This window comes from Psammomys obesus, unplaced genomic scaffold (genome assembly GCF_907164565.1).
Source record: "Psammomys obesus unplaced genomic scaffold, mPsaObe1.curated_primary_1811, whole genome shotgun sequence".
Classification (NCBI taxonomy): Eukaryota; Metazoa; Chordata; class Mammalia; order Rodentia; family Muridae; genus Psammomys; species Psammomys obesus.
In genome coordinates, this window is record NW_026590598.1 from 1,280,196 (window position 1) to 1,307,952 (window position 27,757).

Consider the following 27,757-nt stretch of genomic DNA (forward strand, 5'->3'; position numbering starts at 1 on the left):
AAAAAAAAAAAAAAAAAAAAAAAAAAAAAAAAAAAAAAAAAAAAATATATATATATATATATATATATATATATATATATATATTCTCTGAAAATAACATACCAACTTGAAATCTTCCAGTTCTTTTGGGTCAATACCATCTGGATTCCATATACTCCCATCAGATTCACCAACAGCAACACATTTAGCACCAAAACGATGTAAGTATCTCATAGAGTGCAGGCCCACATTACCAAATCCCTGTGAAGAACAATTATGCACGACATGGACTTGGTATAGATAGTATGAGTCATTCTGGCCAACATAAATCTATATTCTGCTAGTTTAGAAACAAGTATCAAAATCCTCTGCGATGGCTTAGGAAGTGATGGTATTTGCCACCAAGTATATTCTGATGATCTCAGTTCTATCCTAAGGACCCATACAGTGAATGGAAAGAACCAACTACTACAAGGTTGTCCTCTGCCTCTAAGTGTGCTGTGCCATAGAGATACACAAATACAAACAAAATAAGCATATATATATATATTTTAAAAGAAGCAATGTACTGAATGGCTTCTTCGATGACAATTTTCTTTCTTCCTTTCTTTCTTTTTTTTCAATGACAAGTGAAAAAAAAATCTGAAACCCAACCTTCTGTTACCTATGAGACTGAACCCTGAAAAAATTTTGGTAAGAGACCTTACATGCTCATAAGGAAATGGCAATGGAGACAACCACATCAGTATAGTCAGAGCCCAGCAGTCTTACGACTGTATGTATACAGGCATGCTACTATTCTAAGGCTAACTAAACTAAGTGAAATACATGCTGACAGATGAGACAATTCAGGCCAATGTGAAAATATTTCTAGCACACTTAAAACAAGGCCCAAAAGAAGTTGCTAAGTTGTATATTTAATATCTAAGAGAAGTTAAATTGGGCCTAATTCTATGAATCATATCAAGGTTAAAAAACAAAACAAAACAAAAAACCTAGATGTTTCAGTTTGAAAACAACCATTCTAAAAATCTAAAAGTTCTCAAAGAATCCAATGTTAGTGTCATTAACTGGAAAAAAAAAAATCTTTAAAACTTTAATGTATAACAGTTATTATGAAAATAAAAACTGGGGGCTGGTGAGATGGATGAATGAATAAAAGCACATGTGCTCAAGCCTGATGACCTCAATTTAATCCTTAGTATTAACATGGAAAAACTGACTCCTGCTCTGACCTCCAATGCACTCTGCAGCAGGAATCTTCCCATGTAAATAATGTAAGTAGCAGAACAAAACAAAACTCCCAGATTGTTTTACCTGAACAACAAATGTCTTATCACCAAACCCTGGTGTCATTCCTAAAATGCTCATGTAAGAAGCTTCATTGATGAAGTTTTCAATTCCATGGAAAACACCACGGCCAGTAGCGGAGATGCGCCCATGGATGCCTCCTTGACTGATGGGTTTACCAGTAACACAGGCGTGTGCATTGATATCCTGTAAGAGAGGGCTAAAGATATAGCTCACAAGTAAAGTGCTTGTTTAGCGTGAGTGAGGCTTGAGGTTCAACCCCGTTGCCATGTTAAAAAAATCCTGTGAGAAGGAAGAAGTCATAATTTAAAGGAAGACTTTATATCTCTTGAGATATGTCACTGCTTGAACTTGTGATCCTTGTCTCAACCTTCTGAGTGCTGAGATTATGGCATGTGCCACCATACCCAGTGCTAAGTCCTGTTTCTATGATCAAGCCAATAAAACAAAGCACATTCTTGTTAGCTAAATATATTTTCAGTAAGAGCGTGCTCATGTTGGTTGCACTGCCTGCAATGCCAGGACTTGCTGAGGCAGGAGACGCTCAAGTTCAAGCACACCTGGTTATACAGTAAGACTGCTTCAAAACACAAGGGTGTGCAAATATGAATGTAAGTGACTCATGTAAAGTTCATATTCAACAATGTTCCCAACTTTCTGTTCTAATAAGGTAAGCTGTTTTCCCATACAAACAGTTTAGGAATTTAGTGTTACATATACATAACAATATCATGAACACAGATATAGTTCAGCTTGAAGCTATTACTCCTTCACTGAAAAACTAAGCCACATGAAGTTGAAAGTGCCTTAAGATTGTTAAAACATGAACAAAACCAAAATAATAAGAACCAGAAGAGGAACTGTAATTTTCTTGGATAGAAATATACTGTGTTGTACTCTATCAAACTCATTTTGAAATTTAGTATGTCATTAAAAGAAAAAAACAAAACAAAACAAAACAGAACTGGGACTGGTAACAGACACCTATAATCTTAGCACTTGGGTTGGGAGGCTGAGGCAGGAATATCTTTGAGTTCAAGGTCAGCCTGTTCTACATAGTGAGCTCCAGGCCTGCTGGGCTACACCTTGCCTTACTCAAATAAAGAAAGAATTTCTAAAGATGATATTACAAAGAAAATCTCAAAACCGTGTTATGGGCAAGATGCAGAAGCCTGTACATTTGGTAGCACTAATAGATCTGTAAAGCAGTGACTCCAATCTTACCACCTACCTTTTTACCTTCTTTCAGTTTAGACTGTACATGTCCTTTTGTTTACAAAGAGGCATGGTTAGTAAAATGGGGTCTTTGGGGCTTGGGCAGATGGCTTAGTTGGTAAAGCACTTGTGCAAACATGAAGATCCCTGGGGCTTGCTGGCTGGCAAGTGTAGCCAAAGCTGTGAGCTCCAGTCCAGCAAGACTGCCTTAAAAAATGAGGAGAGCAACAGCAGAAGACAATGTTGTCCTCGGGTCACACATACAGATAAACACACACAAAAGAAAAGGGAAAAAATGGGTTTGGGAGGGTTTCCTTTCTGAAGTACTGGACACTATAGACAGTAAGCAGAACACTGTGGAATACACACATTCATTGATCCCTAAACAGAAGAAGTGAGGCAGTATGATCATACCTAAATCAACAGATGAAGGATGAGCTTTAAACTAAACTTGTTTCAAAAGCCTGCCTGCTACGTGAGTTAGGTTATGCACTGCAATGAAGTGATCAACTTCATACCACATCCCTACCCAGAAGTCACCTGATCTTTACTCCTATTATGTAAATATATACTTTTTTTTAACAGAGAGAACTTAGAATTGTATTACTTATACAGTTACCAACAAAAGAATGAAAATAAATTTGAAAATCAGACAGTCTAGTAAAGCCCTTGAAATTAGTTTTCCCACAGCTCTTTCATGAATAATTAACACCACGAACACAGAATTGCAAAGTTAGTGCCAAATGGTTCTAAATTGTGGAAATGCCAATGCTGGGGCTGAAGGAAATAGCGTGTGAGGTCAGGCCTGGTGCCAACTGACTCCCCAGCATACCTAATGGTCTGGGAACCCAGGAGGCTGGGATCCTTTCCCCCAACACCATAGTAGGGATAGATGACCAATAATGATAGCTTCTGGGTTTCTAGATTTCTGTTAAAGACAGAAGGACATTTACCAGCCTTATCTAAGGGTTATTTGGTCGAGCCTCATAAAACTTCATGCTGCCACAACTGTGAAGAAGCTGTAAGTAACCTGCCTACGAGCTTGCAGTGGTCAGTGCAGAGCTCCACTCCCAACAAGAGAGCACAACTAGTGCTTTCTAACTTTAAAAGGTGGCAGGCAAGTCAGGTGTGACAACGAAGGCTCAAATTCCTCTGTGACAAACTCAGCTTCTTTGGGAGCCTGAAGCAGGATAGCTTTAAGTTTCTGTCTAAACTGGCCTACACAGCAAGATTCTATTTCTTTAAAAAAAAAAAGCAACAAAGGTGGAGTGGTAGTCCAACTCTAACACTGTTACATTTAATTTCATACATGGGTGGACAATTTTTTTTTAACTTAGTAAGGGCTGTGGATTGTTCTATATGATTGCTTCCTTACATATGGGGACGCTAAGGCAGACTCCCAGCCCATGAAGCGGTGGGTGAAGGAGGCAGGACTAAAACTCAGGTGGCCTGCCTGTGCTCCAAGGAGGGTGGAACACTCCTCCAAAGCCTAGCTTCACCAGGACCCTGGGAAGATGCCCCTCACTACCCCAGCCTTTTCCTCCCATGAATGGCTGTAGTTTTCTTACATGGTCTGCCGTGCACACCAATGAGTCTGTGGCTCATATCCAGCTAAAAGCCAGACAACAACAAAAACCCTCTTTTCCCAGGCACCAGTTACCTTTCAGACAGTTTTCCTTTGCTTCTTTCCAGTGCCACTTCTCTTAGCTGGAGGTTTTACTTAATGTTCTATTTCCCTCTTTTCATACCCTCCTGCTGTCTGGGATCTTCTATCTAGTTCTCAACAATTCCATCTCCTGCTACACACAGAATGAGACACTGATTATAAGCTTTTCATGGCTTTCCTATTTTTCAGGACAAAGCTTGAAGTCCTGGCTGTTCTCAACAGGCGGTGATCTGGCAGGAGCTCTTCAGTCTTTGGATCAGTCTCCTCTCCTGACTGGTTCTAACACCCACCGTCCCGCTTTTGAAGCTCACTTGTCTTCTGTATTCAGGATTTTCTAGACACTTCTTTCTGACGTCCCTCCCCGAGGAGTCTTCAACTGTCAGAGCTCAGAACATTTCTTAAGGTCTTTACTGACCCTACTTCCAAAGGCTCTGGTTAGGCTCCACTAACCTTTTTTTTATGCTTTGAAACAGCTTCCACATTTATGCCAGTTATAGCACACACCAGATTTCTACTCAATGTAAATGAATTTTTCCTGTCTTTGGTTTTTTGAGACGGGGTTTCTCTTTGTCGTCCTGGCTGTTCTGGAACTTTCTCTCTGAACACTAGGCTTTCTGCAAACCCACAGATCAGCCTGCCTCTGCCTCCAGAGTACTGAGATTAAAGGCGTGCTCCACCACAGCCCCCAAATCCCTTTCTTCTAACCCGGCTACTTAACTTCATGTTCTTGTGTTCTTTCTCTCTGTCTCAAAAATAAATAAATAAGCTGGGCATGCCTTTAATCCCAGAACCCAGGAGGCACAGGCAGGCAGATCTCTGTGAGTTCAAGGCTAGCCTGGTTCCAGGGCAACCAGAGTTACACAGAGAAACCTTGTCTTGAAAAATAAAAAGAAAAACCACTCCTTAGTTTATGGATGTTTTGTTTCTCAGGGCTCCACAGCTTTCAGAGATGATGTTGTTCTCTGGTTCCTGGGCTGTGAAGACAGGGCTAGTGTCATGTATATGCCTAGTCTTCCTGAAGGATGGGTCACAGCAAAGTCTCTTCACTGTCACGTAAAACCCACACTAGGGCTTGACATCTGTTGTGGTTCACTTACCTCTTCCATTACTTTCACACATGCATGTCTTACCTGTGATCTCAGCTGTTGCTCTTCCTCTTAGCCCCAAATCTCCAGATGTTGAAATTAAACCATATTTTCAAGGTCCAGCCCAAATATCCCTTCAAAAAGACCTTTTTTCAGAGCCCAGAACTCTACCTTTATATCATCATACCATTTTCATACCTTACTTAGCTCATATGCCTTAGCTCCTCTTTAAGCTAAATTACTTTAGAGGGAAGGCAGAACTGAATGTACCAACTAGTGTCTCAGCAAGTGAGTTGCTTGGGAAGGGTCTGGGCTCAGTGCCCAGTATAGGGCAGCATGTAAGCAGAAACCCAGTTCATCATCACTGTGCTTACAGTTTCAGAAAGGAGAGCGGGTAAAATAATATGCACACCAAATAATGATTAAATGTGAGATGAGCCCAGTGGTTACCAACTTCTCCTTAAAGCAGATGAGTTGTTACTTCTTGTGGACAGCAATGCAGGAAGCCTCGGGTTTCAGTGGATACTCACATAGTGCCCTATGGTGCTGGCATAGGTGTCAGCGATCCAGGACATCTCCCGCTCACCCGTGCTCATGTCTGGGGCAGGCACATCAATGCCAGGACCTGGGAGCACAGGAAAGGGCAGTGTGCCAGTTTTTAAGATAAACTTATCCCAAACATAACGATGCTTGCAATTCTCTAAGAGAACAATGTCACTGTGGCCAGAAAACTTTAGATCTCATTTTGGTAACAAACTGAAGTCATAAAAATACTCATACAATTTAGTATTTCTTCTCTGTGAAGCTTGTACACAAAATGTAATGTTGTTATTTCTTCTGTTGGAATTTACTCTGTTGTATCTGGAAGTTACCTATGGAAAACGGATATGTCACTCCTGGGACTTTCAGGGTATGGCACTGGCAAATGTTCGGTGTCTCAACCTCTGTTCCCTAAACTGTAATTAGAGATAATGTATCTTTTTGACCATTATAACAAGATCGTTGTGGTTACTGAGTAGACGCGTATGAAACAGCTCCCTACTGGCTAAGGCCCTCTCACTAAGTAGAAAAAGTAAGGGAAAGTGACACTGCTGAAATAAATGTTTATAGAGTCTGGGATGTTTTCACTCATGGAATAATTCTGTTTGACTTATTAGCCAATGGTTGATGTATGTAAGGTTTTCAGGCTCAGCTTTTAGTTCACTTTGTAATTACAAAGTATGAGAATAACAATGGCTTCTGGGTAAAAACAGTACCACCGCTTCTGGATACAAACTTACTGAGCAACACATTCGGTGATGTTTACTCCAACTGTAAAGGGTGAACTATGTAGAAATATTCTTAAAACCAAAAGATAAAAATAATTATTTATGATGCCAGTTAAGTAAGATAAGGCATGGCTACACAAAGAAGTACTAAATAACCATTAAAAATGTTGATTTAATCGTTCAGAATTATCATGAAATCCACCATGTGGAAAAAAGTAGGTTTCATATAGCCACGTATGTTCTCATTTATGCAAAATTCTATACTCTGTTTCTCCCCCCCCCCCCACGCATGTTTCTGTATAGGTATACGGGTATAGTAAGGGAGGTCTCAATAACTTGTTTACTATACTATATTCTGGGATTTTAGCATTGTAACTTTCTACAACATACTGTTTGAATTGTATCATATATTGTGTTCATAAAAATAAATTTATAAATGCTCAATTTATTAAGTCCATCCATAAAATAAAGCTCTTCTTAAGAGTATACAAATTCTAAAATCTTTAACCAACGAAATAAGTATGACTTTTTTGCTTTCTAGGGAACAATCCAAGACACTAATTTTTTGAACACATTGTGATATAGTGGATACAAGATTGGCACAAGAAAATCTTTAAGTCAAGGTTCAAGTTTTATGCCCCCACCCGATCTGTCTCTCCATACTCTCCTTGCCTCTGTTTTTTAGGCATCTTTAAATCTCAGGATATCTAACCTCTATAAGCCACATAGAACTTTGATCTGAAGGGCTGATATTTTAGCTTCATCCACTGATAAAAGGTTCTTCTTGTCTGGTTTGCTTACTTTCTATTTCAAGTGACATACTCAGGCTACAGGTTAATACAATTTTGCTTAACCATATTTCTTTCCTAAACTACACGAGACATAGTGCTATGAGGTCTGTCTAGAAATATCTATGGCATACTATCTTACTTTTCAGCAACATTACTCGCTTTCAAATAACAGTATGAGCTGGTATAAGTATGAGGTTTAAGAGTTTGTTAATCAGAAAGACATGACTGTTGACTGATACATTTGCATTTCACAAGTTTCACAAGGAGGGCAAGGACAAAGTCCACGAAAAATTTAGCCTAGACATACTAAGGGTAAGAGAGATTTCCTACTAGGTTCATGAATTTCCTGCTTCAGACAGTCTCAATCTATGTGGATGTACAGATCACAAGTAATTCCTGCACTACAGATACACCCTTAAGTCCATTTTGTTTGAAAAAAATCAGATTCAACAGAACGTGCACATAAAGGAAGAGCTGAAATCAGGGTAATGTGAGTGTATGGAGACATGAGGGAAAAGAAAGAGAGCTATGAGAAATCTGCAGGGCAAAGTTACAGTTGATAGGATCCATCTAAACATACAAAAGGAACAAACATTTCCAAGATTTTCCAAGAATCTAAAGAGGGAGGAACATTTTCCAATTTATTCTATGCAGCTGGTATTACTTTATTACCAAGTCTGGACAAAAAATAATCCTAAAGTGAGAAAACAATATCCAAGTTTAAGTTGATAATGTATAGAAATAACTAGCCATACTGGTCTACAAATGTTAAGCTTCATTATATCCTCTTATACAGGGACAACACACCATATTAAATATGTTAATATCTTGCTCATGTAGATTTGATTATAGAAGCTAAGTTTGCTCAAAACAAACCCACAAACAACCAAAACCAACCCCTCAATAAATCGATATCCCTTATAATAGCATCAAAAAGACTATGCAGTCGTCTCTAGTATTAAGTATGAAGCAATGTTTAAAAAAAAAATAAGAGGCTCAATGAGTAGAAGGATGACCATGTTCATGGATTAGAAGACTTAATCTGATAAATATGGCAACCCCTCACAAAATGCTCTACATATTCAAAACAATTCAAAGTCTTAGTTTTTCTCCTCCACCCCACCCACCCATACCCCAAGGAATCTGACAAGTTGATCCTAAGCGCACAAAGTTAACAGGTTAAGAATTCAGTGTCAAGTCTGAGTCACACTGGAGAACTCTGGAGGAAGGGAAGTGAGAAAATCACAGAGTTTGAAAGGCTACATGCTACAAGCAAAGGGGCCAGATTACTCATATTTAATGTTTGCCTTCTTTCAGGGTCCCTATGAGTCACTTTTTAACTTTTGGAATTGTCAAGATTTACAACTAAGCTGGAAAAATCTCTTGATGGCAATAAATACAACTGAATGAAATCTAAAAAAACTTAAGGATGTTAAAATATAATTAAGATTTTAGGCTAAGAGCAAACATGCTATTTAAATAACCACAAAGCCATCACTAGGCTGGAATGTGATTCCAGTTCATCATCTTGAAATCAGAAAGCATCTCTGCAGGCATCAGTGAGGTGCTCATTAACTTCTGTTAGCAAAATGTTCTTGTGCAATGAGGCACAAGTAAAATTCATAGTAATGCTCATGAGGCATACCAAGAACTTTAATGACTTTAGACCAAATTTTGTAACATTCTAGCTTTTTCTATATTCACTCCTTTATTAATTCATTTATTTCATACTTTATTTCCTAAAAACAGAAAATATATAGCTTAATTTCATAGGAACTTGCTACTTCTTGAGGAAACATGAAAGAAAAAGACAAGGGTAGGGAAGCAGAGTTAGGAGTATTATTATGCCCAACCCCATTTCAGCCAGTTCTCCTTTGTTTGACAGTCTATTGAGCAACCTTACTTATTTAAATAAAGCTTATAAACCAAGAAATATAAGACAAACTGTTTAGAAATCAAAGAGTAAATAACATGTATACATCACAAAGAATATTCATATCTCACAGAGAACATATCAACACAATTATGAGACAATAAAAAATATCAAGCAAATGGAAGTACCCTTAAGAAATGTAGCATGCTTTGCAAAAGCTCCTATAACTACCACGAGCACTCCTCAGACAGTGATGGTGAATGCATGGTGAGTATATCAGCCTCCCTGTCAGCTCCCAATGACTTAATGAATCAGCTAATGCATATCAAAAAATCATTAGCTTCAAAAGACAGATTTTTTTCACGTGTTAAAAATACTGTTATAAATCCAGTATTTAGTGGTCTTGTCCAGTAGGAGATTTCTCCTTAGTATCTTTGTTCCATACTACAGTGAGAACCTGAACCAGCCTACTGGAGATGTGTCAAAAATAGGCCAATATATGTCTATGACATCTATAATGAAACTTGGTTTCTAAAAGAGAAAGGACATCTATATTCAGGCACTTTATATAAGCAGGAGTTTAATCAAGACCATTACTTTTTAGGTGTTTCCATTTTATACAGAAACACATAAGGCAATACATACCAATAAAACCCTTCTTTGCCAGCTCCATAGTGAACCTCCGTGTAATCTTTTCTAATTCATTATCCTATAGAGAAAAAAAAAATGACAACAGTGAATAGCATTTTTACATAAAAATCAAATGGAAAGAAGATTTTTATCATATTTTCTATGTAAAGGACATTTCTACATCCCTTCATATACTCCCCAGTACAACCTGTAGAGCTAGCACTTCTGTTTACTTTTTGGATATATGATCTTACTATGTAGCAGTCTAGGCAGACCTTGAACTCACTATGCATCTCAGACTGTTTAATCCTAGTATGAAAAAATGATTTGTTTGTTTGTTTGTTTTTTGAGACAGGGTTTCTCTTTGTTGCTTTGGCTCTCCCGGAACTTACAGTGTAGACTAGGCTAGCCTTGAACTCAGAAATCCATCTGCCTCTGCCTACCAAGTGCTGGAATTATAACTTAGTAGTAGAACATTTGTTTATGTGAGGAGTAGGGCCTGAGCTCAGTTTCCAATCCTGCATGTGTGTACCTGAATGTGCGCATGTGCACGGTCAGGGGGAAGACATGTCTGAGTTATTTCTGAGAGTCTTACTATGTAACCTTGGCTGGCCTTGAACTTGCTTTGTAGTCTATAATGGCTATGAAAACTCAGAGATCCATCTACATCTGCCAGGTGTGGTATCTCTAATTCCATCATTGGGTACACTGAGGCAGAAGAATCTAGAGACAAATACAGGCTAAATAGGTACAGGCTATATAGGGAAACTTTATCTAAGAGAAAAAAAAATCTGTGTAAAGCAGAACATGATGGTGCATCCTTCAATCCCAGTACCTGGGAAGTTAAAGGAAAAAGCTATCCTAGGGTATACATAAGTAAGTACCTGGTCAGCCAAGGCTTCAAAGTGGTATCACCCCAAATCTCTCTTCCTTTTGGTTTCTGTCTCTCATACACAAAACAATTATATCTATATAGACTCTGAGGTGGTTTGAGTAAGAACAGTCCCCACAGACTCATGTGTGTGGAGTGGCACAATTAGAAGGGATGGCCTTGTTAAAGTAGGTGTGACCTTGTTGGAGGGAGTATCGCTGTGGAATCGGGTTTTGAGATCTCATGTGCTCAAAAGAGGCCTTGTGTGGCAGTCTCCTGTTGCCTATGGATCTAGATGTAGAAATGTCAGTTCCTTCTCCAGAATCATGTCTGCCTGCAGGCTGCCAAGCTTCCCACAATGATAATAATGAACTAAGCCTCTGAAACTGTAGGCCAGCCCAATTATAGGTCTTCCTTTATAAGAATTGCTGTGGTCATGGTATCTCTTGACAGTAATAAAACCTAAGATATATGCCATGCATGGGTCATGCCTGTCCTTTCATTTAAATGTTAAGTTTTGATATGGGTGTGATACGGCTCATGCCTGTAATGCCAGGTCTCCAGGAGGACGGCAGAGAATTTGAGGTCAACCTGGGTTACATAATGAGTCCTTGTCTCAAAAACAACATCACATGCGAAAAATGTGAAACAGAGTTGGGTTTAACACTGATGTTTAGCATAGGCATGAGAATTAAGAAAAAGGCAGTCCAAAAAGACAAGACACATCTGACAGCATGGGTATAGGCTTCTTAAGGAGTTACAGAAATAAAAAAGACACACCTAACTGTGGATGATATGATGCTTAAGGATCATCAAAGGTGAATTTCAGAGAGAATAAAACCACAGTTAACCACTGCAGCAACCAGTTTTAATTAGTTTGGAACTACTAATAGAATAAACATGATTTTTACTAGATTAGTTATTTGTTGCTAGACCAAAACCTCCACATTAAAACTTCAGATCAAAATCTTATTTTCTGCACAGCTCCGGCTGTAATAGAACTTACTATGTATGTAGATCATGCTAGCCTTGAACTCAGAGATCTGCCTGCCTCTGCTACCCGAGTGCTAGGATTAAAGGCATGTCCCACTGTGTCTGGTTTAAAACTTGAGATCAAAAATTTTAAATGCCTATCAACATGAAAATATTAATTACTCATTAACCAAGTAAGAAAAAGACATCAATGGCAAACAACTATGGCAAAATACATCAACTAGCTAATTTACAATTCAATAGTTATTTGCTTTCCTATTCCTTCAAAAAAGCAATGGAAACCATTAATTTCACTGGCACGAGAAACACAATTTTAGGTCCTGTATGTGTGTGTACAAACACTAGTCGGATACTTACTGTATAGTTTTTGGGATTGATCTTAACACCTGCTTTAGCGCCTCCAAATGGTACATCTGAAAGACAAAAATGAAAGATGTTTTTCCGTAAAAAGCTTAAAAAATATAAATACAGAAAGCATTGCCTAATATAGGGAGAGCAAATCTCATCTCAAGTGTTTGTTTTAAGTGTTTCTGAGGTATTCTTGCATTTCAGATTTTAAATTTACATATACACAATTAGACTTCTTAAGGATGGGATACAGCCCTAGACAAAAATTTTATGTTTCATAATAACATAGTCTACAGATAATGGTGTGGGACATTTATTTTATTGTTGTCTACATTTTGTTTTTGTTTGCTTTTTTGTTTTTCAAGACAGGGTTTCTCTCTGTAGCACTGGCTGTCCTGGAACTTTCTCTGTAGACCAGGCTGTCTCAAACTCAATGATCCATCTGTCTCTGCCTCACCAGTGCTGGGATGAAAGGCGTGGGCTGCCACTGCCCAGTCTGATGCCTGTTTTGACGACAGCCCAGCACACAGGGTCAGGTATGGAACTTTCTGCTAGAGGCTTCATCTTGGTGTTCAGTTTCAGATTCTGAAGCAGTTTAAATTAGAAATTCCCAACTTTTATTACAAAAATATATGACTTTTAATTTTCAAAAATTCAAAAAATAAATCTAGTACTGAAGCTATAGCTTAGTTGGTAGAGTTCCTGCCTAGCATGCACAATGCTTTAGGTTCAATTCTCACCATCACAAGACAACACAGATATTAAATTTGAAATGAAATCTTACTGAACAGGTATTATAATGCCAGCCAGGGGTTAATTACATTTCATCAATATTCTATTACTTCTAAGAGAATACACATTTACTTTCCTTCTATGATTTAATCTTATTTATAGACCATGGTTAAGCATTTAAAACAAAGATCCAGTTAGCTTCTATAAAAATTTCACTGTTAGGTTTGGAAATGATGATAAACCTATTACTTTAATCAGCATGTTCTCCTTGGTCATATATATTGCATTACATATTGCTATGTGAATCAACCTATTTTGACACACAAACATACATGCAAACACATTTAAGGAGTGAAACCAGCTTACTCTCCCTATAGCCTCTGAAGAGATTTTAGGCAGAAAAATCTGTTCTAATTCAGAAATGAAGAAGAATATTAAATCATATTTAAGAATTAAAAAGAAAGAAAAGTAAAAAGAGTAAGCCAGGTTTGTGACACACACAGTCAATCCCAGCATTTGGAAGGCAGAGGCAGGAAGATCTCTAAATTCAGTGCCAGAGTAGTCTACATAGAGTTCCAGGCCAGCCAGGGCTAAATAGTTGAGGCCTTATTCAATAAACAAACAAACAAAGCTCTTTAAAATGGCAAAAACAGTTCTGTTACACACACACACACACACACACACACAAACATCCGCGCACAGGTAACAGAACTTACAAGCCTGGCAACTGGAGTTTGATTCCAGGAACCCAAGTAAAGGATGCAGAAGAGAATCAACTCTACAACATTACCTTTGAGTTGTACACATATCATTATAAACACAATAATAAAATGTAATTAAAAAAGTAACATTGTACATAAACACATTTCCCCAAAGAGTTATTTAGGTATCAGCAGAGAGGCCACTTACCAACCACTGCACATTTGTATGTCATTAAGGAAGCCAGAGCTTTCACTTCATCCACACTCACATCAGTGCTGTAACGGATTCCTGGTGATAGTCATTTAAAAAAAGGACAAAGAAAAAGTTATTTTTAAAACCAACTTCTGGTAAGTTAATAAATAGCTATGAATTGAAAATGTCCAAACCATTTGTAGTGTATAGACAAGCTATTTCTTTTCTTTTTTTAAGATTTTTTATTTTATGTAATGAGTGCTGTGTTTGTATGTACCTGAATGCCACAAGAGGGCACCAGACCTCATTATAGCTGGTTGTGAGCCACCATGTGGTTGCTGGGAATTGAACTCAGGACCTCTGGAAGAGCAGCCAGGGCTATAGTGTATCGTCTTGGCTGTCCTGGACTCCTTAGACCAGGCTGTCCTAGAATTCGGTGATCTGTCTGCCTATGCCTCCTGAGTGCTGGGGTTACAGGTGTGCGACACTTGAAATAGTTTATGTATAAGGACACCATAAAAACACAAAGGAAAAGCTGCTAATTAGACACCCAAAAGGAGTTACATATGGCACCAAATTAATTCATCTAATGTATTCTGAAGCTAAGAGTGGTCATGAAGCCTAGGTTTGCTTAGAAAATATTCTTAGAAAAAGATTTAAAGACAACTAAAACATCCTCTCTGCCCTTACGGGATATTAAGCAATATATATATATCGATATCTCTATATATATCAATATATATATATTAATAACTTGGTAGAAAAGAATAGTAACTAGTTTCACAAAGACAAAGGTTATCTCCTGGGGTGAAGGCAGGGGTGAGAGGGCTTAGTGAGCAAAAAGTGTTTGCTGTGAAAGCCTGACAAACTGAGTTTGATCCCTGGAAGCTAATGGTGAAAGGGGGGAACAGATTGCTTTACAAATGTGCTTGGGCACATGTGACCACACTTAGACACCATACACACAAAGAATACAACAAAATTTTTTAAAGTTATCTGTAGGGTGTGAAAAGATGGCACAGCAGTTAAGAGTACTTACTACTTTTCCAGAAGACCTATGCTTGCTTCCCAAGACTCTCACAGCAGCTAACAACTACCTGCAACTCCAGTTCCAGGGGATTCAATTGCCGATGTGGTATATAAACCAGGAGATGTGAATAAACAGGTAAGACATGTATACACATAAAATAAGAATAAAAGCTCAAATATTATCTCTAATCGATGTCTAAAAAATAAAATTAAATAAAGTCACAAACAGGGTTTCAAATGTCCAAGGCTGACTTTGAACTCTTGATCATTCCAAGCAGTGAGATTATAGGGCTTCTTATACTATTTCTTATGCTGCATTTCAGTTCAGGCTTATTTTATTAATTTGAGGCCAGCGTGGGCTATACAGAAAATTCCAGGTCAGTCTGGACCATACAGTGAGACCCTATATACCCCAAATATATCCCTAGATATCATGAAAGGACTGAAATAGAATACTGTGAAGCATCACGTCCTAAGTCAGGCACGGTAAAGCATGTTGTTGGCAATCCCAGCACTCCAGAATCATGGATAAATAACTGATACGAACTTGAGTGCAGCCTGGGCTATTCAGTGAGTTTAAGGTCACTCTAGGATACCTATATCAAATGAAACAAAATAAACTCGCTGAAAGGTAATCCAGGAAAATAAATTTCATAAAGAAGATGAAATAGTTTTTATAACAAAATTTGCTTAAATGCTAAATATATTTTTTTTCAAATTACCAAAATTGCTATAAACTAACATATTAGTGAAAACTATGCCAAAGCAAGAAACTCAGTTTAGTGCCCTGTCCAGAGACTAGCCTACAGCACCAAGAGAGGTGACAACACTGTTCTTCACTGGGAATAAGGGCTGTGGAACTTTTAGCATAGGGCCCTGAACTGTCAGGCCAGCTCCAACTACTGATTACTACCATCACAAGCAATTACAAAGGAGCAGAGCAATTTATAGGCAGAATCTTGCTACATAGCTAAGGCTGGTCGTGAACTTGCCATTCTCCTGTCTCTACCTTCCAAGTTCAGGGATCAGGCTGTGAAGTAATTTACTTTTTAAAAAGGTCTATTTTAACAGAAAACTGTATATATGAATTATCTTAGTTTTATTACTTTTCAACTGGTAGAAGTGTTAAAGTAAAACAAGTAACCAAGAATTATTGTTGAGTGTGGTAGCACTTGCTGCAATCCTAACACTTAGGAGGATGCTTTGTGGCTAGTCAGGATTAGTGATTTCCAGGCCAGTCTGAACAATACAGGGAGACCTGTTTCAAAAGCCACAAATGTAGCTTAGGGTACAGCAATTGCCTAGCACACAAAAGGCTCTGTGTTTGACACCCAGCACTGCAAAATAAAGAAAATAAACAACAAAAATGAATGCCAGTGAGATGGCTCAGCAGGTAACAAGGGTCACTACTCAGCATAATTACTTGCCTTCAATCCCTGGAACTCACATGGTAGCAGGTAACTGATTCACATGTGCTGTGGTATCCAATATATACAAATCAGTCAATTACAACAAACAAAGAACTATAACTTCTCCTCTTACATGTATCACTTTAAATTATTAATGTCCCTTTATTACAAAAGTCTTGAAAAGATAACAGCCAAAAATTTAGAGTGTAACGGTACGCATCTCTGCTGAGGATCTATAAACTTCATGTTAAAAAAAATATTAGTGAGGTGGTGGCGGCGCACACCTTTAATTCCAGGGCTCAGGAGGCAAAGGCAGGCAGATAGGAGTTCGAGGCCAGCCTGGTTTAAATTGAGTTCCAGGACAGCCAAGGCTACATAGTGAAACCCTGTCTTGAAAAACAAAACAAAGCAAAACAAAAACCCAAACACATGTTTCCAATAGATGGAACTCGGGAATTCTTGTTGGTGAAGTGAAGAAAAATTTCCTCAGCTACACCCACATGGAATTATTAGTCACACCACAGGCATTTTTCTGCAGACTATGAACTAATGAGAAACTTTTTTTTTTTTTTTTTAATATTTAATACTTTTTGTGTGTTGGTGTAAGTGTTAGATCCCTTGGAACCGGAGTTACAGACAGTTGTGAGCTGCCATGTGGAAACTGGGAATTGAACCCATGTTCATTTGGAAGAGCACCCAGTGCTCTTAAACACCGAGCTACCTCACCAGCCCCATGAAACTTCTACTGGGGTGAGACATGGGGTGTGTGTGTGTGTGTGTGTGTGTGTGTGTGTGTGTGTGTCATGAAAGCAGTGTAGTGGAATAAGCCCTGGAGCAGACAAAGGTAGAGCAAGAAGGGTGCAGAAGTAATGAAGGCATGTTACCTGGGGTCAAGAACTTTTTTTCGGTAAACTTTCTAATTACTCAATAATACACAGGTGCTTTTACCTCTCCTGGGCTAGCAGGTACAGTGATATTTGGCTAAACAGTCATGAATAACAAAAGATCTCCAAGTAAAGCCTAGTAAGAGAAAAGATACCCACATTCCAGGAAAGCCTAGTGGGATCCAAACTGAAAGACAGTCACTACACTGTGTTAAATGAACCAATTCAGTACACTGAGAAACTAGCACAACTAGAGGATATAATTCTATAAACAGAGGAAGTATATGTATTTTTTATCCTGAAGTATCAGAGTGCTATCTGGCATTACTGTGCGCGCTGGGGTCAGCAATGTTAGGTTTAGTAGATTAGCACTAAGAGGAATGGGTGGATGCAGAGGATTTTAACAAAAAGCAGCAGTCCCATAGCCTCCTGACCTAGAACGGCCAACGGGTGGATTACAGAACTGTGGACCACAGACTGGATGGCATCAGGAGGGGCCTCTAATCTAGGACCATGTTCTGCTTCGTTGACAAAATAATAATCAATGCTCTAGTCCAGAGTAACTACAAATACCACCATGATGATGTTCATCTATATTAATTCTGGAAAACTAGAAGAAGGGCCAGTCTTAGTCAAGGCTCCTACTGCTGTGATAAAACACCATCACCCTACCAGGGAACTCAAACAGCTAATAAACACCTTCAGCAAAGTGGCTGGATACAAAATTAACTCAGAAAAAAAAAATGTAGCCCTCCTGTATACAGAAGACAAATGGGCTGAGAAAGCAATTAGGGAAACAACACCCTTCACAATAGCTACAAAGGACATAAAGTACCTTGGTGTAACTCTTAACCACGCAAGTCAAAGACTTGTATGAAAAAAACTTCAAGTCTCTGAAGAAAGAAATAGAAGATACCAGAAGATGGAAAGATTTCCCATGCTCATGGCTTGGCAGGATTAACATAGTAAAAATGGCCATCCTGCCAAAAGCAATCTACAGATTCAATGTAATTTATATCAAATTATCAACACAATTTTTACAGACCTTGAAAGAAAAATTCTCAACTTCGTATGGAGTAACAAACCCAGAATAGCTAAAACAATCCTATACAATAAAAGATCTTCTGGAGGTATCTCCATTCCTGATCTCAAGCTGTACTGTAGAGAAACAGTAATAAAAACTGCATGGTACTGGCATAGAAACAGACTGCTGGATCAATGGAATCGAATAGAAGACCCAGAAATAAACCCACGCACTTATGGACACCTGATTTTTGACAAAGATGTCAAAACCATACAATGGAAAACATATAGCATCTTCAACAAATGGTGCTGGTCTAAATGGATGTCTACATGTAGAAAAAAAGCAAATGGATCCACACTTATCACCCTGCACAAAACTAAAGTCTAAGTGGATCAAAGACCTCAACATAAAACCAGACACATTAAACCTGTTAGAAGAAGTGGGGAAGAGCCTTGAACTCATTGGCATAGGAGACAACTTCCTGAACAGAACACCAACAGCACAGGCTCTAAGATCAACAATCAATAAATGGGACCTCATGAAACTGAAAAGCTTCTGTAAAGCAAAGGACACTGTCATCAGAACAAAACGACAGCCTACAGACTGGGAAAGGATCTTCATCAACTCTATATCTGACAGACGACTAATATCCAGAATATATCAAGAACTCAAGAAGTTAAACAGCAACAAATCAAGTAATCCAATTTAAAAATGAGGTACAGAGTTAACAGAGAGATATTCCTCAATAAAGGAATATCGAATGGCAGAGAAACACTTAAAAGAAATGTTCAATGTCCTTAGTCATCAGGGAAATGCAAATCAAAACGACCCTGAGATTTCACCTTACACCTACCAGAATGGCTAAGATAAAAAACTTAAGTGACAACACATGCTAGAGAGGATGTTGAGAAAGGGGAACCCTCCTCCAATGCTGGTGGTAAGGTAAACTTGTACAACCACTTTGGAAATCAATCTGATGCTTTTTCAGGCAATTAGGAATAGTGCTACCTCAAGATCCAGCTATAACACTCCTAGGCATATATCCAAAAGATGCTCAAGTATACAGCAAGAACATTTGCTCAACCATGTTCATAGCAGCTTTACTCGTAATAGCCAGAATCTGGAAACAACCCAGATGTCCTTCAATTGAGGAACGGATACAGAACTTGTGGTACATTTACACAATGGAATACTACTCAGCAATTACAAACAAGGAAATCATGAAATTTGCAGGCAAATGGTGGGAACTAGAAAAGACCATCCCGAGTGAGGTATCCTGGAAGCAGAAAGACACACATGGTATATACTCACTTATAAGTGGATATTAGACATGTAATATAGGATAAACATACTAAAATCTGTACACCTAAAGAAGCTAAGGAAGAAGGAAGACCCTGGGTAAGATGATCAATCCTCATTCAGAAAGGCAAAGGGGACGGACATTGGAAGAGGGAGAAAACAGGGAACAGGAGAGAAGCCTACTGCAGAGGGTCTCTGAAAGACTCTACCCAGCAGGGTATCAAAGCAGATGCTGAGACTCATAGCCAAACTTTGGGCAGAGAGCAGGGAATCTTATGAAAGGGGGAGATAGAAAGACCTGGAGGGGACAGGAGCTCCACAAGGAGAGCAACAGAACCAAAATATCTGGGCCCAGGGGTCTTTTCTGAGACTGATACTCCAACCATGGACCATTCATGGAGATAACCTAGAACCCCTACATGGATGTAGCCCATGGCAGCTCAGTCTCCAAGTGGGTTCCCTAGTAAGGGGAAGAGGTACTCTCTCTGACATAAACTCAGTGGCTGGCTTTTTTATCACCTCCCCATGATGGGGCAGCCTTACCAGGCCACAGAGGAAGACTATGCAGCCACTCCTGATGAGACCTGATATGCTAGGGTTAGATGGAAAGGGAGGAAGACCTCCCCTATCAGTGGACTAGGGAGGGGCATGGGAGGAGAAGAGGGAGGGAGAGTGGGATTGGCAGGGGATGAGGGAGGGGAGAAAGAACGGGGCTACAGCTGGGATACAAAGTGAATAAATTTAAAAATAAATAAATAAAAAAAAAACATCACCTAAGAATTTAGGGAGGAAAGATTTTATTTCAGATTGCACTTCTTCATTGCTGTTTATCATCAAAGGAAACCAGGGCAGGAACTCAAACAGGGAAGAAACCTGGGGGTAGGAGCTGATTTAGAGGCCATGGAGGAGAGCTGCTTACTGGCTTGCTCAGTCGCCTTTCTTACAGTTCTTAGAGCAGGGAGGACCACCAGCCCAGGAATGACACTGCCCACAGTGGGTATGCCCTCCCACATCAATTGGTAATCAAGAAAGTGCACTACAGGCTTGTCTGCAGGCCAATTGGATGGGGACATTTTCTCAGATGAGGTTCACTTTTCCAGAATTACTCTAGCTCATGTCAAGTTAGCCTGAAACTAGTCAGCACAGGCAGATACAGAAGGAAAAGCTTACTACCACAGGAAACTTTAATTTCAAAGTTTTACTAATTAAAAACACATTTTGGGGCTGGAGAGATGGCTCAGTGGTTAAGAGCACTGTCTGCTCTTCCAAAGGTCATGAGTTCAATTCCCAGCAACCACATGGTGGCTCACAACCATCTATAATGTGAACTGATTCCCTCTTCTGGCAGGTGTAAATGCAGATAGAACACTCATATACATAAAAAAATAAAATAAAATCTTAAATTAAAAGAGTTCTTGTTTAAAAAACAAACAAACAAACAAAACAAAACAAAACAAAACAAAACAAAAAAACCAAAACACATTTTGAAGCCAGGGGCTCTGGAGCATGCCTGTAACCCCAGCATTCGGGGAGCAAGGGCAGGCAGATCACTGTGAGAATAAATCCAGGACAGCCAAGGCTACACAGAGAAAACCTGTCTCAAAAAACAAACCGAACAACAACCACCCCTCCCCCACCAGGCCGGCCCCATTTTGATTATTTCAGGAGTACGGGTGTTTTGCCTATTTACATGTCTGCGGGTCACGGGCATGCCGGTGCCTGCAGAGTGTAGAGGAGTGTGAACTGGCGCCATAGGTGGTTCTGGGCTCCCGTGTGCGTGCTGGGAAGTGAACCTGGGTCCTCTACAAGAGAACCCAGTACTCTCAACTTGAGTCCTCTTCCAGCCCCATGGCTTGCATTTTAATTACCACACTATTCTCAGCATGTTTAGTAATCTAGTGACTGATAGACTCTGGTCCAGGCAAGCCTCAGCTGCCTGTGTGCTGGAGTACAGTCACACAACTTCCTACTGAGCTGTCACCCAACTTTATAGCAACAAACCTGTTGGAGATGGAAGTGTGATTAACTCACTCTTAGAAGGAATGTGTAAAAGCACAAATTAGCTGGAGCAGATAGAACAGGCAAGTCAATACCCAGGAAACTGAGGCAGGAGGACCAGTCCAAGTCCAATGCCAGGCTGGACAACATAATAACATCTAGTTATAGAGAACACATCCCCAAATAACAAAAAACAGGGCTAGAAAGATGATTCAGCAGGTAAAGGTGTTTGTAGCCAAAAGCTCCATCCCTACGATCCACATGGTAGAAATGGAGGACCAGATTTTTGGAAACTGTCCTCTGACTTCCATGCACATACCCTAACCCCCACAAACTAAGTAAATGTAACACAAAATAATCACCACAAAAAATAAAAACAAAACTAAAGCAAACCAAATCTTCCAACCCATGAAAACTAGCTGGGATTGCCATAGTGACAGAGAAAAACAAACAACCACTCATAACTTAAAAAAAAAAAAAAAAAAAAAAAAGACTAAGTGAAAACCACAATTGACAGCTTGACATTTTTTTTTTCCTTTTTCTAGTTGAATCAAAACCAAACATACACTCACATAACTTCTTGGCTACCACCCTTTTATATGATGAATCAGTAACTAAACATTTATGGAAATTCAAATGTTTTATAAAATTACTTGAACTGGGATCTCCTTAATGGGGCATGGTTCATCCACCAGAAATTCAAATACCAGCTGTATTCTGAACTATTTAATAAACAGGAGTTCTAGACTGTGAATGTAGATCAGGGGTAGAGTGCTCATGCAAGGCTCTGAGCTTCATTACAGAAAGAAAAAGAGAAAAGAAGAGAGATGAGAAAAGAGGAAGAAAAACCAATGAAATTACTTAACAGTGCAAGGAACTGTTCTCCTCCCCCCCCCCCCCCCCCCCCAAGCAGGATTTCTCTGTGTAGCCTTGGATGTTCTGGACTTGCTTTGTAAACCAGGTTGGCCTTGAACTCACAGAGATCCACCTGCCTCTGCCTCCCTGAATGCTGGGATTACAGGTATGAGTCACTGTGCTGTTCATCTTTTTTTATTTTTAATTACAATTTAAATCACTTGATTAGCTCTTGATCAGCCTTCTCCTTTGGGAGCGGGCATTCTCAGTGACTTAAATCTGTATCCTTGGAATGGGGTAATACACTTATTTACATTTTCCCAAGTAATCTTTATGCATCATAACTATAAACAATGTAGCTGTCTTTGTGCTTGCCTTATTGCCCAAACAGATAGGAGAGTATCCATTAAAAAAGGAATCTTGCTAATTTTTAAATTAAAAAAAAATATATATTACATTTTCTTTTCTTCTGATGCCACACTTCCATCTCCAACAGGTTTGATGCTAATCAGGTTTGATGCCAGCTAGGTATGATGGTGCATCACTGTAATCCCAGCACATAGGCAACTGAGGCCAACCTGGGCTACATAGTTAAAATGATACATCTGACCTCCAGATTCAGTAACACTCAACAAAAGGCAACAGTTTATCCTAACTTGTTATGAAGAGGTTTAAAGGTCTGAACGACTAAAAGCTCAGCTGTGTAGTTTCAATGGGTCTTCAGGTAGTAAGAGCAGTTACTATTGAGGAAAAAGATGCAACTGACCACAAAAACAATTGCCAAGAAGGGACAATACAGTATGCAAGGGCAGTCAAGCAATATATGCCTGAGCTTTACACATCATTTTATATAAGACAACTTTAAAAATGTAAAAACTTTTTGCATGTGCCACAGTAAGCATGTGGAGATCAGAGGACCCTGTGGATCCTAGGGATGGAAAGGTCATCAGGCTTGGTAGCAAACACATTTACCTGATGAATTTTGCTAATCCCTATTCTCTTTACTGCGGTATGTCCTAAAACCTCTAGTGAATGATTGAAAGCATGCATGATGATACAGTAAATATTATGTATCTTCTACCAATATACACATATCTATATAAACTATTACTTTTCAATTAAAATAGCACTTCACTATTATTTTTCAAAAGTAAATTTTAGTATGGGTTTTTGTCTGCCTACATGCCTGTGCACTAAGTGCATATCTGTTGCCCATGGAGGCCAGAGAGGGCACTGGATCACCTGGAACTGGAGTTGCAGGCGGTTTTGAGCAGCTATGCACTGAGAATTGAACCAGGGTCCTCTAAAAGAGCAGGTGCCCTTAATGGTGGAGACAACTCTAGAACCTCTATTTTTTTTAAGAGTCTGTGGCTCTGCTGCCTCATCTGGCCTTTGCCTTGCTCTTGCCTCAGCCTAATCGGTAGGAATATGTGTATGAGCCACCATACTTGGCAAAGAAAGCACTTTATGGCTGCTCTTTGGCATATCTAAATTGCTAGCACCATCACAAAGCATAGGCAATACGGATTTATTAAGACAAAGGCATGGCTTAACAGAATAAGTTATCAGTGGGGACCACTGTTGCTCTATTTTGTCCCTAGCACATTATTTTTTTTCAACCAATCTCTTAGACTAAAAACTTTGTGATTATTTTTGATCCTTCCCATCTTCATCCCATATATACTCTCTGAGGAACACCATGTATCTGCAACATTAGTGATAAAAACTGATTTTCACCAGGAATTTAAATTATTACAGTGGTAGATCCAATTTCTTCCCCCTGTAGGCCAAAAGCTCACTTTTTCAGTCCTTCTATATAAACATTAATCATTATCCATTTTTCTGAAGCTATGTGTATCGGTGCTTCGTTTCTGATCATGAACTGCCTGTTTTTATCCAATGCACACTGTATGAGTGACCTCTAACTAGATAAGTGGACATGCATATGTAAAGAATAGGAGAAAAAAAAAATCGGTAACATACACTGCCTCAGGTTTCAGAGCTCTTCATCTGTTAGCATGTAAGAACTGGAGATAGATGGCTTTATGAAGTGACATGTCTGTATAAAGGCCAACAATTCTGTATTTAACTAAAAAGTATTAAAAATACTACCTCTTAGCTGAGTGCTAAAGAACACATAAATTATTTGGCTTATAAAACAGCTTAACTTATATATTTTGTAGAGACAGCTGCAGATAAAGCCATGCTTTCAAAATATTAGAAAGTTATACAAGATACACATGTACTGATCACCATCTATATTGAAATGATGACTTGAGGAAGTTCTAACGTAGGAGAAAGAACCATTGATGGGAAAACTGACTTAATGTAGGAGCAAGACATCGAGAGGCAAATCAGAAGACCAAGAAAAGTGACTCCTATAGTTAGTTAATTGTTAAGCCCCCCTTTTTTAAATTTTATTTTTATTTTATCATTTCACTTTATGTGTATGAATGTTTTGCCTGCATGTATGAATGTGCACCACATGATACCTGGAGGTCAGAAGAGGCACCAGATCCACTGGAGTTACGAATGACTGAGAGTCACCAATGCTGGGACCCAAACTAGGTCCTCTGCAAGAGCAGCAAGTACTTTAACCCAATTGGCGGTCTCTCTAGCCCCTAAACTGATTTTTAACAACTTTATGCTAAAATGCTAATAGTACAATCTGCTATGAAAGTTGTTTCTCTTTCAGAATGTGAAGCTTCAGGAGAGGTGCAAATGGAGCAGAGGGCAGTCACCCACCTAAAAAGATATATCTACCCTAGCAAACAACTGGACGACAGATGATGACCCCGAACACCCTTATTCCAACAGTAACAATCTATAATGTTTTAAAGTATATCAGAACCTTTGAACAAGTTTTCTTAAATCAATTATTTATTACAATATCTATCTTTTATTCAAAAACAGATTTTTTTTGAGATAGGATCTATCTATGTAGTTCAGGCTGGCCCTGAACTTTAGATCTTTCTTCTTTGTCTCCTTCATGCTTGCGGGGGGGAATTACAGAATTATAGGTGAATATTGCCTTACCTGCCTTGAATCCAGGCCTTGAGTATGTTAGGCAAGTCCTCTGTAAATCCTTACCAGAAGCCAATATAATAGCCTCAGTTAAATATGATTTGGAAGAAGAAAATCACAAACCAGGCTTATTAAATATTTACTTGGAATAAATACTCACCAGCACTCCCAGGTTTTTACATTAAACTCTCTTTTCATTACACCTTACTACTGCTTCAATAGAGGATTTGTTGTTGTTTTTTGAGACGGCATCTTACTGAGTAGCTTAGGCTGGACTTTACCTCACAACCCTCCAGGCTCATCCCGCAGAGCTAGGACTATAGTGAGTAGTCATCAGCCCTGGTTCAACCCTGAGGACTTTATTTTAGGAAACTCAGGTGTAAGGTTGCTATGGAGGAAAGATTAGATAGAGAAAGCTGAAGGCTGGGAAAAGGATGTCAAGAACAGATGTGATTTTCTTAATAAACACTGGGAGATCTGAGCATGAGGGCACAGGCCTGTATTTACAGCAAGCTGGAGACTGAGGCAGGGGGATCAAAAACAAAACCCCCAAAACACTATTAGAAAGAAATCAGTTTACTGGGGGTGGGTGGGTGTCTGTGAAGCATGAAAATGTTTAAGAATCGGGCAGTGGCTGTACACCCCTTTAATCCCAGCACTCAGGAAGTAAGCAGAGGTCGGCAGATCTCTGAGTTGGTGACCAGCTTGGTCTGCAGAGTGAATTCCAGGACAGCCAAGGGTACAAAGAGAAATCCCCACAAAACCGTTTTTCATTTGAGATAGGGTCTCCGATATTGTTTAGACTCATCAAACTCCTGGGTTCAAATGATTCCCATGCCTCAGTCTCCTGAGTAGCTGGGAAAATTGATGCATACTAAACAGTTTTTTTTTTTTTGAAAGTTTCTTAGATATCAAGAAAGCTTTAGATGTTTTGGTGGGGAAAATACCCACTGAAAATAAGTTCCTTATATATATATATTTTTTTTATTTTTTTTGCAAGATTATCAAGATTATTAATGCTTTGCAATAAAGGATGGGAATCCACAGCACTCAGATTTTGCTAGTCATCTAATAAACTGTTTTTATACTTTCTTAAGGACTCTCTTGGCTGTACAGTCTTTCCCAGTTCATAAAGTTTTTCTGATCCTTTAAGATGTTAAATAAATTTAACACGGTACTTCATAAAGACTTTTTTTTTCTTGCTGTACCATCATGCAACGCTGTTACTGTAGCTCCTTCCAATCAACCACATTGTTCACTCTACTGAGTAAGTGCTGTGGTTACTGTGATCTGATAAGGCTGATGATCTGTTGCCAGGTTCAATATTTTGGTATTAAAGCTTCTGTGACAAGAGCATTTAAAATGACAAAGTCGAATTGCTTTAATGACTGTGGGGCTAGCTATGACAAGAGAGAAAACAGAAACAAACAAACAAAAAACCACCCACCAAATCACAGGATGCTGAAGAACTATCCTAAGAGACTGGAAAAATGTTGCATGCCCTCTGTGAAGACAAGGACAATTTAGCATTTGCAATACAATGCCTCTTGCTTCAACATCCTTGTTTGCTCTCTAGGGGAGTAGACTAGCTTGTTCCTGGTTTGGGGAGTGAGGGAGTGGTAGGAAGAAGAAAGGTGATGTAGGAGAACGACTACTCCTTTTATATAATTTTGGAGCTGCAAAGGAAATTACGGGTCAAAGTGGTTCCAATTGCTTCTAGCAGAGGGAACTACAGAGCTATGGGACAATTAGGCTCTAAAGGTAAATCCTAGAAGGGGGTGGACTCAATGCAAATTTGGTAAATCATTAAACCCTTAGCCACAACCTTTGTTCTATCACTGGGAACACCATCACAGGTTCAGTTTTTCCTGCGTAGAATATTTCTACGGTTTACCCTTTTAAGTAAGCTGGTACTGAACAAAGATCTAGTCCAGCAGCTCCCAATATGTGGGTCACACCACGACCCCTGCAGGGGTGGCATATCCGATATCCTGAATATCAGACATTTACATCATGACCCATAACAGTGGCAAAATTACAGTTATGAAGACGCAGTGAAATGAACCACCGTTCTCGTCCATCCTTCTCTGTGCTCACTTGCCATTTCGACCTCCATCAAGACTCCTACTCAATATAGTAACTTTAAGCAATAGAAATATGGTGATTTCCCTTTTAAGCTCAGGTCACCTTTTAAAAGCAACTTTAAAGCTATATTGTGAAATGTATTGGGGAGAAAATGAAAAAACGCCATTTACTTGCCTAAACAATCTGTAAGCCAAATCTACACACATGCAAACATTTAAACCACTGGATACCTTGGCGACTACTAAATTTAACTGACTCAACTCTACAGACTCTACCTTTTGCCGGGGCTCAAATCTGGTACTAGCCAGGACAAGAACACACCCCCAGGGCTATTTCATTCTATTGGCTGGCAGGCGGTTCTGTAGTATACACCCTTTCGATTTAATGTCAGGACGCCCAATTTGTCAGAGACACTACCCCGCTTGATCTTTCTTTCTTTCTTTCTTTCTTTCTTTCTTTCTTTCTTTCTTTCTTTCTTTCTTTCTTTCTTTCTT

The 27,757-nt window shown here is 39.1% G+C and overlaps 1 protein-coding gene across 1 annotated transcript in view; it reads right to left on the reverse strand.

Moving 5' to 3' along the window:
- Positions 1-27,757, reverse strand: part of Glud1 (glutamate dehydrogenase 1) — a 36,795-nt gene that overhangs the window by 7,976 nt on the left and 1,062 nt on the right. The window contains exons 2-7 of the mRNA XM_055608000.1: positions 13,672-13,752; positions 12,040-12,095; positions 9,834-9,897; positions 5,787-5,881; positions 1,297-1,476; positions 103-240 (exon numbers count right to left, since the gene is read on the reverse strand). Of these exons, the coding sequence (XP_055463975.1) occupies positions 103-240; positions 1,297-1,476; positions 5,787-5,881; positions 9,834-9,897; positions 12,040-12,095; positions 13,672-13,752 (614 nt within the window). The remainder of the gene's footprint in view (positions 1-102; positions 241-1,296; positions 1,477-5,786; positions 5,882-9,833; positions 9,898-12,039; positions 12,096-13,671; positions 13,753-27,757) is intronic.